Source organism: Etheostoma cragini, chromosome 7, assembly GCF_013103735.1.
Source record: "Etheostoma cragini isolate CJK2018 chromosome 7, CSU_Ecrag_1.0, whole genome shotgun sequence".
NCBI lineage: Eukaryota > Metazoa > Chordata > Actinopteri > Perciformes > Percidae > Etheostoma > Etheostoma cragini.
In genome coordinates, this window is record NC_048413.1 from 8,628,835 (window position 1) to 8,644,469 (window position 15,635).

Below are 15,635 nucleotides of genomic sequence, written 5' to 3' on the forward strand. Positions count from 1 at the left end.
GGGCCCTCCTCGCATAAGGGCCCTGGGTATTAAGTCCAGTTTTTCATCCCCAGTCCGCCATTCCTGTTCCGCACTTTGTCTAATGCGAGAGAACTGGTGCAACCTGTTTTCTCACCTCCTGGTCGAGCCTTCATGCAACACACATGCTGCTCATGGTGGCATATTCATGAGCAGACAGTCTGTCTGAAAAAATATTTTACCACTGCTGCAGGCTTTTAAATAGAAATCAAACAGATTTGTCCTTTTCTGTTATTTGCTGTTAGGGTCGCCAACTGTCCTGCTGTAAAAAAAGTAGGCTCAATTTAAAAGATATCACTCTGAAAAGGTTTTTACACCAGGTTGCTGCACTACAGAGTTTATAGAGAAAACAGTAAAAGTGTTTGAAATATTTTTTGGGGACAAAAACATTCTAGACAATATTGGATGCCTGTCACATCAAAATGTCACTGGTATTTTACTGGTGGATGAGTAATCTGATGATCATAGCTCTGATCTTTTATTGTACAATTCTATCTGCAGGTGTGTCTTCTCGTGTTGAAATGACTGTATCGGTGCCAAGTGCACACTTTAACATGAAGGCTATCTATAGTCTTGAAAACGCCTTGGATTTCTTCTCAGCATCCATTTTAATCCATCTAATTTGGATGGCTTACAAATAGAATATTTATTGTCTATATGTATATTATAGAACATTTTACCTAAGGTAAGTAAATACCTATCAGAGGAAACTTTTTACATGAGCCAAGTGAAAAAAGTATTAGAACATTGTTTTGAATATTTTAAAGATAAAGCACATGCATGTTATGCAAAAAACATGACACTATTTATTGTACTTTCAAAACACAAGAAGGTAGTCATAAGTAAAGTGAGTTGCATTATGATAACTTTATCATAGCGAGTATCCTCTTGATACTTTGAAGCCAAAAGAAGGGAAGCAGTTATATGCTGTCACACCAACACAGGCTCCATTGTGCTGCTCTGTGACATGTTGGTATGTGAGCTGTCTGTTGAGCTGAATGACAAGGACTCCGTGACAGTTCCTGTCATTTCCCCTTCTACCATCCTATAGGCCTTAGATCAGCTACTGGTACAAATAACATACCAGTCTGCATACCTGCATTCTCAGTGTGAAAAGGTTACAAAGATGGAAGATGGGATGTGAAATGAGGAAAGAAATTAACTCTTTAGTTGTACAGTTTAATAGAGTAACAAATAGTATTTACTTTATGACAAATTGGTGTATGAAGAGTAAAATTGTGCTTGCTCATGGGGGCAGAGGGACACTAGGGAGTTTAAAGGGACTGGTACATGCTGCTGTTGTTCCCGATGGTATGTGTGTACCATACCTTAACCTGCTCCTTATCCTTAACCACTACTAATCGTCTCTTACATAACCTAACCGGAGCCTAGCCAGGAACGCGGAGGGAGACGCTACCTGAAGAGTCACTTCGACACGGGTTTGTGTGTTTGTTAACACAACATGAAGTTAGATATTGTGGTTTTGCGTATAGGCCTGCTAATCCCATCAGTTGGAGCAGCAGCAGTGGGTGTGTCACACACACGCACACACGGCTCGTGAAGGCAATTAAGGTACCTTCTCAGTGTCATAACTTAATCAAATATGAACACACAGACATGCTACACATATTTTAGATTCAATGTAACTTAACTTTTCCCGAGGACACCCTTATATCGCTAATAAACGTCCCCAAAAATGACGCTAAATATAACTCCAGAATTTCCCTGAGAATCATCACGTTTTTAGGTTTTCTTTAGTATCGAAGTAATACCGTGAAAGTCATGTGTACATCCACGGATGCATTTAAATCAGGTACTGCTAATTGCTAATTCGGCATACTTTTAATGCCGCCAATGTGCCTAAAATGTAAATAAATGGCCTATATAAATGGGCCTCAAGTTGTAGCTCACAGCTAGCTAACTGACTCTATGCCAACAGTATACCTCCTGTTTACAGTCCCCAAATTATGGGACCTGTTCCTTAATTTAAAAGATGATTATTGCCCGAATCGAAGCAAGACAAAGAATAATAATATCAGTTAGGAGATCTCACATTCCCCTCCGTCCATTCATATACTGTAGCTCTACAGATGTGTGTCCTGTGTTGAGTTCCCCTGTTCTTCAGAAAGTGCTCGACCACTAGAGGGCAGTCTGGATTCATATGCGTGTCCCAGAACAAGCACCAACGCTGTAACCAGGCTTCCCCACTATGGTTGAGGGCCCATGTGATGGGCAGCATTTTATAGTGTGCATACAGACGTGATACACACACATTTTCACATCACGTGCTGATGAATAAGCTGCAAACCAACTAAACTTAAACACTACTTCTGCATATCACAATCCAAAAATAGTAAAAAGTGGAAGTAGAATAGTGGAAAGTAGTGCGTGAACTGACAGATGTCTTTTATTTGCATCATTTTCATATTTTTCTGATTTGTTAAAATCTCTAAGAGATGATTCATTGTGAAACTTGCAGTATTTAGTCACGCTCATTTATGCAGCATATGAGATCCTAACAGCAGGTCATTTTTTGTAGATTTGGTAAGGTTTTACATTTACTAATTCATACTAAACTCTAATATTTTAATTGTATTATCATCCACTTACTTCATTGAAAAAGCTGGGAAAGTGTAACAATGTTACCCTCAATTTTGCCAAAGGGGAATAAGTTGCATCAACGGGCCATTTTGCTGCCAAAAATACTAAGCCAAAAAAACTAAAACAAATCAACGGCTTTAACTCAATTTCCATTTTATTTGACTCATATTTGACTCACAATTAAGTCTTTTTTTAAGCTAAGCTATTAAAAATGTGGGAAGATGCTGGTATTTTGCCTCTGCAATAATGAATCTGATACACTAATTAAAATGAATTTGGTTCAGCTGTTGATCCATGAAATGTCTCACAAACAGCATTGCATGTTAGATTTTCTTTACAGACCTGTATTCATTTTGTCTGTGGAAAGAAGAGGTCACAAATTTGCTCTGTCTTGTTCCTTCCAGAGGAAACAATTCAGGTCAAGAGAATCAGCAAAGAATGTAAGAGCCGAATGCGGGCGATTTGCTGGCAGGTTGTACTCATCCGAGTGTCACAATGACCTTTAATCACATTCATCATTCGTGCAAAGCTTAGAAGTGCCTGACATGATTTGAATGGGATCTGATGCTTATTATTTCATTGGTTAGGGGAATTAAATGTGGCCAGAAACTAGATGGTTTAGTCATTTGATGACACACTCATGAGCTGAACGTCCACAAAGCTCCTTGGAGACACTCCCTGGAGTTGGTAGTTGGAGCAGGTAGGCTAGACAGTGAGCTCATGGGACTTCCCCACCGTCCTGGTCCTACTCTGTACTTACCTAGTTACAGAGCGTCTGTCTGAAAGAGGCCGCCAAAATCCCTTTCTCCGCATATGAGTTGATCGTAGAGGATTAGTGGAGACAAAGTGGCACAGAGCCACTGCTGAGTGTACTAGGGTTTGAGCATGCCCGGCCCAGTTCCATGTCGTCAAAAGAGTTTACTTGAAATATACGGGAATTATCTCTGTCCTCTGTGCGGATGTGTGTGTGTGTGTGTGAGGGTGTGTGTGCTTTCAGATAGGCCAAAAGCACTGTCATGCAATTTAGTTGTATTATGATGATTGGTAGTTTGAGTGAATCGGCCTCATCGGTAAGGACACACTTAGAACAATGTCTCCCTTTCTGTCTCATTTGATCTTAATGGGTCCACTTAATTACAGGTGCACACACACACGCACACGCACACACACACACACACACACACACACACACACACACCAGACATTATGCATACAAGACTGTATCCCCTCCAGCTCCCGCATGCTCACTCACGCAGCTAACAAGCCTGTCTACATCCTGTCTCCCTCTTTGCTGCAGCAGCATTAGGATTTAAGTAATATCTCATCATTAACACTCATTAGAAGGTTTTAGTGCTGTTATGTCACAAATTCAACACAACTTAAATTCCTCTTGTGACACGGGTCATTTTCATCCATGATGCTGTAAAAGTATTTTTTGGTGACAAGTTTGGCCTTTATTTAATGGAACAGCCGAAGACAGAAAAGGGGGGGGGGGGGGGGGGTGAGAAAGGGAATGACATGCAGCAAAGTGCCCCGGGTCAGACTTGAACCGGGGCCTGCTGCATTAAGGACCGAGCCTTAGTACACGGGTCGCAACCAGGGCACCCCTTGTAAAAGTAGTCTTTTTTTATAATAGTGGCTGTGTGTGACACCTCTATTTCTTCCGACTTGATAACTGTCTTTCCTTTTTCGCTCTCCCTCTCTTGCTCCCTGTTAGTGCCAGTGACTGAGGCTGTGGTTGGGAGACATTCCTGGGGCAAGCCCACAGCATTCGCTGGGATGCCTGTACTAAAGTGTGGAACTCAGCAAGCCACTCTGCTCCCCTGTGGCGCTGGCATGGTGAGTACCAAAAGATCCTGCTGGGCCTGCGGTGGTGTTGGTAACCTCGCATATGAAGCCCCTGCAGAGAGGAAAAAGAAGGGAAGAAAGTGGAAAAAACTTCTGAGCTGTGGGCCTTGGCATTTTCGCACATAAATCTTTCAGACAATTGGGGAGCATAAATGTCAGAACTGGAAGAAAGTAAATGAGGAGCTGAGGTGATGTGTCCCTGTGTATGACCATCTGGAAGAGAACATTAGGCTCTCCGCGGGGCTTCTAACTCCTCAGTTCATTAGCATGCAGTATAGGACAGTGATGGTTCTAACAGACGCCTCCCAACATGCATCCATCTTGCATTTATCCCACGGCAACAGCTGTTAGAGCATCGTCTGACTTCGATATATCATAGTCAAAATACAAAGTAGGTTTCTAAAACAACTGGTTACCACATATTTTTTGTACCTACTGATGGCTGTAAAGTGTAAGGATTTGGAGTTTGGAGCCATTGTGGCAGTTGTTAAATGTGGCAAATCTCTCACAAAAATATTTTTTTCATTTAGGTCCAAACAGTGCCAAACTCTTTTAGAAGAAAAAAAAATTACAAACTGATATTGCTTTCAAATCTAGTCACGGCGAGTTGCGGGGTAGTTGCAGATCTCATGAACGTGTTGCATAGAACCGGTCTCACTCTTTCTAAGAAGGGGATGCAATACAGCTCACAATCTACAAACTTTCACTACTATATCCAAACGTTCCACACTCCTCTTTACCCAGTGTGTAGCTGAAGTCCTTTTCGTGATGTGCATCATAAATTAATCATTGCCTCGGCTTCCCTCGTGTGTCTGTTTATGTAAAAATAGCTTGGTTTGGTGCACAGTGTGATGCCTGTGCACAGCGCTTTTGTCTTTAATGAAGTGTTGCCATGAAAAGCGTACTGATCCTCCAGCGTGACTGGAACTCGGGGCTCTGTGGACAACCGTGTTCTGACTTTCTCAAACTCCCGGAGTGACTCTGAGCTCATTTGGTTATACAAGTGCTCACGATTACCCAGAGAATTAGAAACAGGGACATGGGACATTTCCATATCCCTGATGGATTTTATTTTAATTACACTGAACTACTTTGACTTTGTGCTGTGGATTTACGTGTTTTTTTTCTTCTTCTGTGGATGCCAGGAGGGATTCTCAGAAGGTTTTTCTGTTGTACTCAATCTCTTATTTACTGAGGCCCCTATAGTCTCCGGCATAACTTGGCGTAGCATGAGAAGGCATATTGAATTACCTTGTTCATGAGTTATCTGTCTTTGATTCTAAGGTAGTTACATTTTGACACGAAAACATAATGACACATTTCTGATAAAATGGAAGATGATGTAAGATATTCCTTTCTGGGATCAGCCATTAGACTGTTTTCAGATGTTCTGCATCGTTGGAGGAAAGTGGAGTTATCTCCAATCAGCCTCCGTGAGGCCCTAATTATATTTGATTGAGAAGAAAAGAAATTACACATTGGAGCCGGTGCGATAATTATAGTGTAGAATTTGCCCCTGTGTTGAAATGCAAACATAAACACATTAAAACAGCTGATTAATTTAGGTGATGATGGGGGAGGAGGTAGCAGGTGTGGGGATACAGATGCTTTGCCTCTGCGGTGCGCTTCCTGAAAACAAATGTTTCATGTGTGATCGCTGGTGAAATGTGGCACAGTAGCTCAGTGGGCTGTGCTCCTGCTAATGCGAGAGAGGTCAGGTTTGATTCATGTAGCTCCTCACGTCTCATTCCTCTTCAGATCTTGGGGGGTAATGGTGTGCATACAACGCCTCATGATCAGTGCTTTGCAGGGATGGCTGATGGTAAGGATTCGAAAAACTCTCTGTAATCCATCTTCAAAATTGTTGACATCCTTATTTGGTTTAAGGAAAATGGCTTGAAATGTTGTTCTTTGTGTTTGTTTTTTCACAACATACGCCACACATAAGTTAATCCTCGTATCACTGATTAGAGACACCAGGCAGGGCTTTAGTTATTCAAAGCCAGAAGCAAAAACCAATGCGGCAGTTGAGCTGGATTTCCTGCAGCGACAAACTCGACACTGACGAGAGGATAATGTGGTGCTGGTTGTGGTTTTGGAACCAGATGACACACAGTCTAATTATTTTTGGTATTTAGGCCCTATACCAGATGATTATTATAATGCTTTGATCAATGCTCCTGTAAACAATTACTGGTTGTTAGCTATCATACCTGAGGAATGGATTTGGAACAGCTGGTGCGGTTTATTCATTTAAGTTAATAATAATAATTAAATATAATTTGATTTCAGTTGTTCATGCAGGTCCAGCTGCAGCTATAACAGGGATATGAAATTGCCCAGGGGCCCCCACTTGACCATGGAATACGGACATTATGCAGGGACATCGCTATAAATTGTATGAAAATGGAAAATGATTGGAATGGTGAAATGGTTTTCATTTTCAAATACGTTTTTACAATTTAGTGCTTAACTCTGTCCGTTGAACTTTGAACTCAATGAGGATAAAGATTGTTTTAATGTTATTTCTCCTCCTGAATTACATTATTTTGTTAAAATATATAACATTTGGGTCTTAATTTGACTTGTTTCTTTTAAATGTCTTAATGAACACATGAATCTTCCATCTGTGAGACAGATAGCAGACATCATCACAGCCATGCTGCACCCACGGCCATGGAAATTGGTTCTTATTGGTTAGAGAGTGGGACTGGATGAGCTGCACCCTCACAGGCTGAGAACAAAATGCAATCTCCCGGCTATTACTTTTTCCATCTCAGACATTTATAAATCCATCCGCCCTCTTGCCCCCCTTCCCTTCCCTTCCCTTCCAGACATTGCTTTTACCACGCGGACGTGATGGGCCACTTTTCATTTTTTTGGTTGCGCAGGTGTCACCGGCCAGGTGACCGCACGAGCACCATGCACGTGGTCACCCCGGTCCACCTTCAGCTCTGCCAGCACTTGTGTGTAAACTCCTGCGGAACCAACAAAAAAAAAAGAAAAAAGGAAAGAGAGGGCCAGTCAGCAGCAGAGGAGTCCGGAGCGCAGCGCAGCGCAGCGCGGACGCGTCTTCTTCTCTCCTCCCCCTTCAGACCCCGCCGCTCCGCTCCATCTCTCCGTCTCTCTTTTCCCCTCTTTCTCTCTCTCTCTCTCCCTCTCTCTCTTTCGCTTCCTCTCCCCCTTTCTTAAATTGACATTGGTCTGGCTCGAAACATGATAACAGAAAAGCCTTCCTCCGCTCCGCGTTGTCGGACTGTCCTCAACCCCGATCACTTGAAACTCAAATAAGCAGGCGTGAAGAGGAAAAAGGGGATCGCACAGTATCCTATCAGCAGCTGCTCGGAGGGAATACAAGATACCTTTATACCACACACACACACACACTCACACACACACACACACTCACACACACGCACGCACACACGCACGCACACACTCACACACACACTCGGATGTGGTCTTGCGCATCGTAGATCTTAGAAAGTACTCGTGTTGAACTATAGTGAAAGTTAACATGTATATGCACGCTTTGATACGCGCAAGCCTTGGATTTGTAGGTTTCTGCTTGGTCGCCTTTGTCCAACAGTCAGCGCTAGGAAGTAAGACCACTCAAGGTAAGTTTTCAGTCTAACAGCTTACATTTTTTGGTTTGTTTTACTCCTGGTGATTGGGAATGGGTTCTTTTTACCAGACTGCTTGGTGCCTAATTGATAGATTTGTTAGAGGCTTTTGGAAAGCCGGTCATGATGACACTTTGTCTAAACCAATGCAACTTAAATACATGTGCTTTAAAATGAGCTAAAAGCAGAGTATTTGAAAACTTTAGGGGGGAACAGTGATTTGGAGACTTATTGGTTTTTGATTTGAAGTTGGCTCCTTCTGTTGATCCACTATTTCTCAATCACTTCATTGCTTATGTGTTGTGTCAGGATACTCGGTTGCTGGTATTTCTGCAGACTTGAAGAAAGGAAGCATAAAACAACTTAAATTAGGTTTAACTGAGACTTTTCTGCTGTCAGAAAACAGTTGTCTTTGATCTTCCACCAGCGTCAGCAGTGTGAAGTTATGTTTCATGGCTAGTCCTGCAGGTAATTGTAGTGAGACTACCAGGAGACCTGTATTTGTCACAGTCCAGACAAGTATTTGACACCGGCCTGTAACACACACATGGAGTCTCTGTCTGTCAGACACTGCAGCTACAGTGCCGACCGGCCCCGCCGGCTGCCCTCTTGCTCTCCTGTCTTGTGAGAAATTATTCAGACCAGGCAAGGGCAGTCTGAATAAAAAAAAATTCTGGCACCTTACAGGAACAAGAAAGACATGGTGTTACACACTCAATTTCCGAGCCGCTTTCTTCCTCCAGGTTTTCATCACTTAATTTTCCCACAATACAAATGCCAAGCCAAGAGCTGCTGCCAGAACTATTTGCATGCAAAGACACATCATGGTTTCTGTGTGAGTGTTGATTGTGGTCGGTGATGTTACGCACACACAAAAAGACATCTCTAGGGCGGTCGACAAGGCAAAAAGAAAGGGGGTGGGTGACTATTTTGCATCCTGGGTGGTCTGCCCCCACTTGTGGGAAAACTCAATATTTACATTTTGCAATTAGAACTACTTTTTTCTCACTTTATTTTCCACAACATCGATTACACACTTCCTTGGAGTGTGGAATGCTGCTGGATGAGTGCTGGTCTCTAATGGCATGCACCTGTTTGTTGGTCACCGAGTGAAACGCCGTGGACAAACTACTTGTTAGACTTCTCCTCCAGTTCCTGTTTATCAATGCAAGGCGAGCAGCTCTGCAGTGACATATTATCCGTGTTAAGCTCCAGAGTTATTTTGAGCATATTTTTTGCCTAACTCAAAAAGACATAATGTGTTTGACATTGGTGGCAACTCCGTGGCACTGACAACTCTGCACGCTGGGAACAATTTTGAAAACTGACGAAATCAGAGAACAATGACTAAAACTAATGCACAATTTGTCATCTCAATATTTATTCAACGCAGATGTTGCAGACAGGAGTCTTTGTCTTTCATCAGTGTCAGTCTAATCACGGCACTGTGTTTCAGGCGTCAGTCATTACTGTAGGAAGAAAAAGGGAGCTAGAGAGCAGTGGAATGAGGGAGGGAAGATTCCAGGATGTGGTGGAGAGAATGACAAAGAAGGGAAAAATAAGACCAGGGAAACGGGAGAGATTAAGGGTGCAGAGGCAGACAGTGAGAGGAGGTTTCTCAGTGAGCGAGCAGCAACAAGCGAGGAAAAGAGAAGGAAAGAGGGGAGCCATAGACGTCATGGCAAATCACTTTCCCTCGAACAGAGTCAGGAGCTCTTGGTTAATGCAGCGGCACCAAGGCAACGGTTGGTGTGGGGCTGACATGCTGCTGTGGCTGGCTATGTTGGTGTAACCTCTGCTCCAGGGCCTGGGGGTCTAAAGACGCAGGGCTGCCTGAGCGGGGAGGAAGGCCAGATCCAGGCCCGGACCCACTGTGGGAACCGAGCTGCCTTGGCAATATGAGGCCCATGTGACGGGGAAGCTTACCTAGAGATGCTGCTTGAATCTCCACTTTGAACGAGATGCCTGCCGCCCAACCACCCACCCCCAACACTCACTCACCCCTTTCCTTTTTCTTTTTCACCCAACTCTTGCTTTGTTTGCTTTGTCCTCGCTTCTTTTCCTTTGCACTTAATGAAGTAGCTGTGCTTTTTCTCTGTCAGACAGAAGCAACGACTGCGTAACACCCACCGTGTCAGAAAGCTCGTTGTCAGCCCCTGTGCTATTTATATTTTTGAAACAGAAAAAGACATGCACAGTTCCCCTCTGTCCTCTTCGACGCTTTCCCCGGTCCTGTCCGGCCCACTTTTGTTGCTTGATAGACGGCTGAATATGGTGCAGGTCCGTTTAAGCAATCATGGAGGTGTCGCCGTATGTGTGTATTTGGTAGTTGGGACAGTGAGAGAGTATTTGCTCGATGGTGTTTTTTGCCTCCAACGTTGCCCTCCAGGCATCTAACCCTAACCTTAACCCTAAACATAACCATTGCCGCGGTGCCTGGAAGGAGACGTTGGGGGTCAAAAAACACCAAACACAAGAGTATGTGTCTGTGGTCATTTGGACAGTTCTTTGAAACTATAAGTGAAGCCACATAAAAGAACCATTTAAATGGGGCGTTTATTTCTGCCCATGGCCTTGAACTTCTCTGAATAGTCGCTGTTTAGCAGAAAGAAGGAGAAAGAGAAATAATAAGAGTTGACAGGTGGACAGAGACTGCAGCACTGTCTTCTATGACCATCACCAGTCATCTCTCTTTAACACTTTGACACCACTTTGGCGCTCCTCTTTCATCACCTTCTCTCTCGTTTCTCAGGCTGTGTGATTTCTGCCTTGCCCCTGAGTCCTGACAAGCGCCTGCAGTGGTATTTGTCGAGCTGTTACACTTATCCCCTCAGAGACTGGATGTGCCTTAAAACAAGCAGACGCAAAAGTCCCTGTATGCCTGCCAAGGTACCGGAGCACAACTTTTGGCAAAGTAATTTTTTAACAGCCTGCAAATGGAAGATGTATTCAGGTCAGCCAGGAAAAAAGACTTCTCCCATCCTCATCAGGATGATCTGTGACTTTGAGAAGTTAGAGACTTTGTGGATCAGGACATTGCGGTTTGGATCGCTCAACTAAAGGGATATGTCACCCTTCAGTTTCTAAAAATTTCTAAATTTCTAAATTATATAAACCCAATTAAAGCAGATGAGCTCCTAGTCTTGCTTTGCCAGACCTATCTCCACGCAATTCATTCCAGTATAGGAGGAAAAAAACACTCTCTCTTCTTTTTCTCTTTAAACCAATCCCAGTCGTCCTGGGTGGTGCTAAGCTGCGGACGCAGAGACGCTCATGGCTCTGCAATATGATCTTGTTAAGGAACTTGTTTTGATATAACTATTTGCACCCCGCAAAAGAAAACACCCCATGCAATATTAAATGAAGTTAACCGTTCACACAATACCGCATCGTGAGCTATTTAAATTAGCTTGATACATAGTTAAACTTTATTTTCTCTCACCAATTTCGCCGTGTGTAACTTTGTCCACTGCAATCTTCTACAATCTGTCCCCAAACGTCCCAGTTAGATAGTAAATTCTGTAAATATATTCCTTGTGAGTCTTTACAATCATTCCCCAAAAGAACCAAGCAGGCCTGCCTTGTTGCACAATCCATATTTTCCTCAAAACTTGCAGATTTCAGCATGTAGCTTGATAGCTCGAAGTTTGTTGTTTGCCAAAGTGAACGGAGTTAGAGAAAGGCAACACACACAGCAGAAGGTGGAGGGACATCGCAGTTATTCTGAAAATGTACTTCCATTGATCAAGACTAATAAGCTGCTAAACTATTTGTGCTTTTCCCTAAACAAATGTTCTTGTCTCAGTATGTCTTTTCCCTCTGCAGCAGGCATGCAGTGTCATACTGGTGTGCTCTCGTTATGATCAGTGTCTGAGGCAGGTTGAGCCTCGGGGTAGCCCCCGGTCACTCGCTGATGAGTGGGTGGAGGGGATCAATTCCAACTTCACTTTAACACTCGGCAGACACACTCCAAAAGCATCTGCTTGACAAGTGGGGCTCCAGTACCACTGTACATGTTGTTACAGAGCAGCCGAGAGAGCAGAGAGATTATTATCTTGGCATTACTTGAGTGCTGAAAAACACTTGATAACAATTCTATCCAAGAGCAAAGCAATATAAATCACAAAAAACGACTTTGATCTGTGGGTGCGTTGAGGACAAGTGAATGTGTATGACTGCGATGAGTGATTTTAGACTGGATAGTAATGATTGCACTTAGCAGGCAGAAGTGCTCTCACTTCCCAAAATGAGGCTCCATTATAAACGAAGAGTCCTTTAAAAATAGGGAATAGTTGAGGTTTGTCATGCCTATTTCTTTTCTTTTCTAATTCTCTGGCTTCAGCGTGGCCGAGCTGCAGCTCGATACAAACATTTTAGTTTTAGGGCAGGCGGGCTGCAGCTACGAGTGAGGACCATGTTTACAGGCACATGTAAAGTCGAAGCTGTCTGATGCAAGCTGTGACCCGAGGCGATTCAGTGGGCCTTCGTTCTGGACAGTCGCTCACTTTCATCCTGGCCGCTGGAATGCACAACTAAGACATTTTCCTCTCTGCAACAGAGTGTCAAAGATTCTGGCCTCAAGAAATGTGACTTCCCCACTCAAGGTTTCCAAATGATATTAGCAGTTAATCAATCTATTTCCCCTGGTCATTTGAAATGAGCTCCATATTTGTCAGACTGTCTTTCTTTGTTAGGAACATGAGAAATAGTTTATCATTCCACTCTGTTGCAAAGAAACAGTTTTATACTGTAATTCTATTGAGCAAATTAAGAATTTATCAGAGTCACGTAAAGTGTTTCAAGCTTTAATTTAAAGGAATAGTGCAACATTTTAAGAAATACACTTACTGTAGCATATTAGAAGATCTATACCACTCTCATGCCTTTATGTTAAATTTGAGGTTACAGTGGGGCTGCACGATTATGGCCAAAACGATAATCATGATTATTTTTTATCAATATTGAGATCATGATTAATTATTACGATTATTTGTTGATTTTAACCAAAATACATTTTTATTGTCACATAGGCTATTTATAACTTTCACATCCATATTATGCTACATTCCTCTTATGTTGAAGTTGTATGTTGTATACCCGTTATCTACCAGACGAAATATCAGCGGGGATTCCGGCACCTGATTACAGTGCCACTTAAATGTCTGCGCTGCTCTCTGATGCTCCATAACAAACGCTAGAGGCAACAGAAACCGCGCCCCATGTCACGCAAGTAAACACTAATAACACGTTACACAGCAGGTAACGTTAACGTAAGCTACAGTAGTAACTGGATTAACAAGGCTTAAATGTCCCTGAACTGAGACCTAGCATTTCATGGCTTAAAGTCTTATAGCGGGCCCATTCCTCCCGGAATTTGGCCTTCTTCCTTTGGCCTTGAATAAACCAGTTTGGCACACTCCCTAGCATCAAATCCTCCGAACTTAAACTTCCCAGATTGAAAATAAACAGCTGCAATACATGTAGATGAAAATCATCTGAAATAAATAGCATAGGATATAATAAAAAAAAGATCTTTTTTTCCTTTCACTTGTTTTCAACAACAATTACAGACTAATTAAACGAGAGAGGGAGAGAGGAAGAGTGCGATGGACTGAAGCGTAGGCTACTCACAGAGTGACGGCTGACTCATTATCAATGGGTCCCGCATGGGTTGAACAGCGGGTCTGCAGAGTTACACATGTCGTGGGTGTTTGTATCGTCACTGCGCTGCATTTTTATGAACTATGATATTCTGGCCATGGGTCGCATCTCTGGCCCAGGTCCAGCAGCTCCGTCTCACACGCTGTTACTCTACCAACTGAAGTTAGTTGCATTCAATAACTTCTTCTATGTTTTTCACCGTGGCCGCCGCAATAGCAGAGTTACCAGCAGAAACACTGGTACAAATACAGGTTTGCCTCTCATGCTTAACAATATAGAGTGTTAATAACAATTAAAACTGTGGATAAATATCAGAAGTGTGGACCGGCGCTGTCGCCGCTCTGTCTCTATTGCTGGGGAGCTGTGTGTAAGTTATTGGTGGTGAGATCCAAACACAGCTTTACACGGCTTTACAGAAGAAATGGGCCATGTAACGCAAAATTAAACCACATTGATATTAACAACATTGCTTTGTTTGTGGAGAGGGAGCGGATGCGAGGACATTAGGTGCACCGGTGCGACATAGAGGAAAAATGTTAGTCACGCCTTAGAGCCCTGTGAGCTAACAAACACTAACTAGCACCCTAGAGCCCTGTGAGCTAACAGACACTAACTAGCACCCTAGAGCCCTGTGAGCTAACAGACACTAACTAGCACCCTAGAGCCCTGTGAGCTAACAGACACTAACTAGCACCCTAGAGCCCTGTGAGCTAACAGACACTAACTAGCACCCTAGAGCCCTGTGAGCTAACAGACACTAACTAGCACCCTAGAGCCATGTGAGCTAACAGACACTAACTAGCACCCTAGAGCCCTGTGAGCTAACAGACACTAACTAGCATCCTAGAGCCCTGTGAGCTAACTAGCACCGACTAGCACTGGTCACTGCTGTTGTCTGAAAAACAACACAGATGGGACAAAATGTTGCGTTTACCAGTAAACTGGTAAACCTTGTGACCAACGTATAACCAACTGCTATCTGTTGTAGAATTTTCCTCACGTTACTCTGTCCTCTGTGACTGTCTCCATCTAGAAACTAAGCTGCGCGGTGCAGGGAACAACTCTGACTGGCTCATGATCAGACAGTGGTTTACGGAGCGGTAGATTGGCTTTGCAAAAAAACTCAGAGTTATTAGTGATTAACATTTGACTAATTGTGCAGCCCTAAGTTACAGCTAGCAACCGCTTAGCTTAGCACAAAACTAACTTGAATCGGGGAAATGGCTAGGCGAATGGTTACTAAATGCACCTACCAGCTTTCTTGGCTCTCTAAAGCTCACTAGTTAACGCATAATTATTCGTTGTTGAATCAGTCAGTTGACCTAAAGTCTCTGCTGGTTGCCTGGCAACAGCTCAAAGTCAAGAAACAGTCCCACAGATAACCTCCCTGTAAAACTGTGAATGTTGATTTTACGCTCATGTTTTTATACGGATTAAACAAATTAGTTTTTACGAGTTATAGCTTCTGGTAGATGCATTGTTAGGGATGTCTTGATCAAGTTTTTTTTTTTCCCTGATCAGTTATTTAATATTCCTGGGTGTCTGCAGTTACCGAGTCCCTATTTAAATCTTCTATTTTCCTAGATTATTCAGTTGCACAGTACCAAAAGTACATTGAAGGTATTAAAATCAAGTAAATGTAAAATGCTTGACAATTTAAAAGCTCTGCAATACATTAAGACAAAAAACTCCTCCATTCAAGTTCTTAATGGGGTTTTCTGCTAAATAAAAAGTAAACAAACTCAAATTGGATTCTGTTAAGTGTTTGAGTTAAAGGTGCCGTATTGGTTTTGAACGCTGCTCTACTAGCAACCAGCAAAATGCTTGCATTGCAGAAATAACAAGTGGCTGCTGGACTGCATTTTATATTCAATTTAAACAAAA

The 15,635-nt window shown here is 42.8% G+C and overlaps 1 protein-coding gene and 1 long non-coding RNA gene across 3 annotated transcripts in view; one reads left to right on the forward strand and one right to left on the reverse strand.

The window, feature by feature from the left end:
* The first annotated feature begins 7,505 nt into the window (after positions 1-7,505).
* Positions 7,506-15,635, forward strand: part of scube3 (signal peptide, CUB domain, EGF-like 3) — an 80,304-nt gene continuing 72,174 nt past the window's right edge. For both annotated transcript variants that reach the window (XM_034877870.1, XM_034877872.1), the window contains exon 1: positions 7,506-8,084. In XM_034877870.1, coding sequence (XP_034733761.1) covers positions 7,985-8,084 — 100 coding nt within the window. In that variant the 5' untranslated portion in view covers positions 7,506-7,984. The remainder of the gene's footprint in view (positions 8,085-15,635) is intronic.
* Positions 8,962-13,782, reverse strand: LOC117948294. Its single transcript, XR_004657410.1, has 3 exons — positions 13,672-13,782; positions 10,738-10,742; positions 8,962-8,973 (listed from the first exon to the last, which is right to left on the reverse strand). It is a non-coding gene; the product is annotated as an uncharacterized LOC117948294 (long non-coding RNA).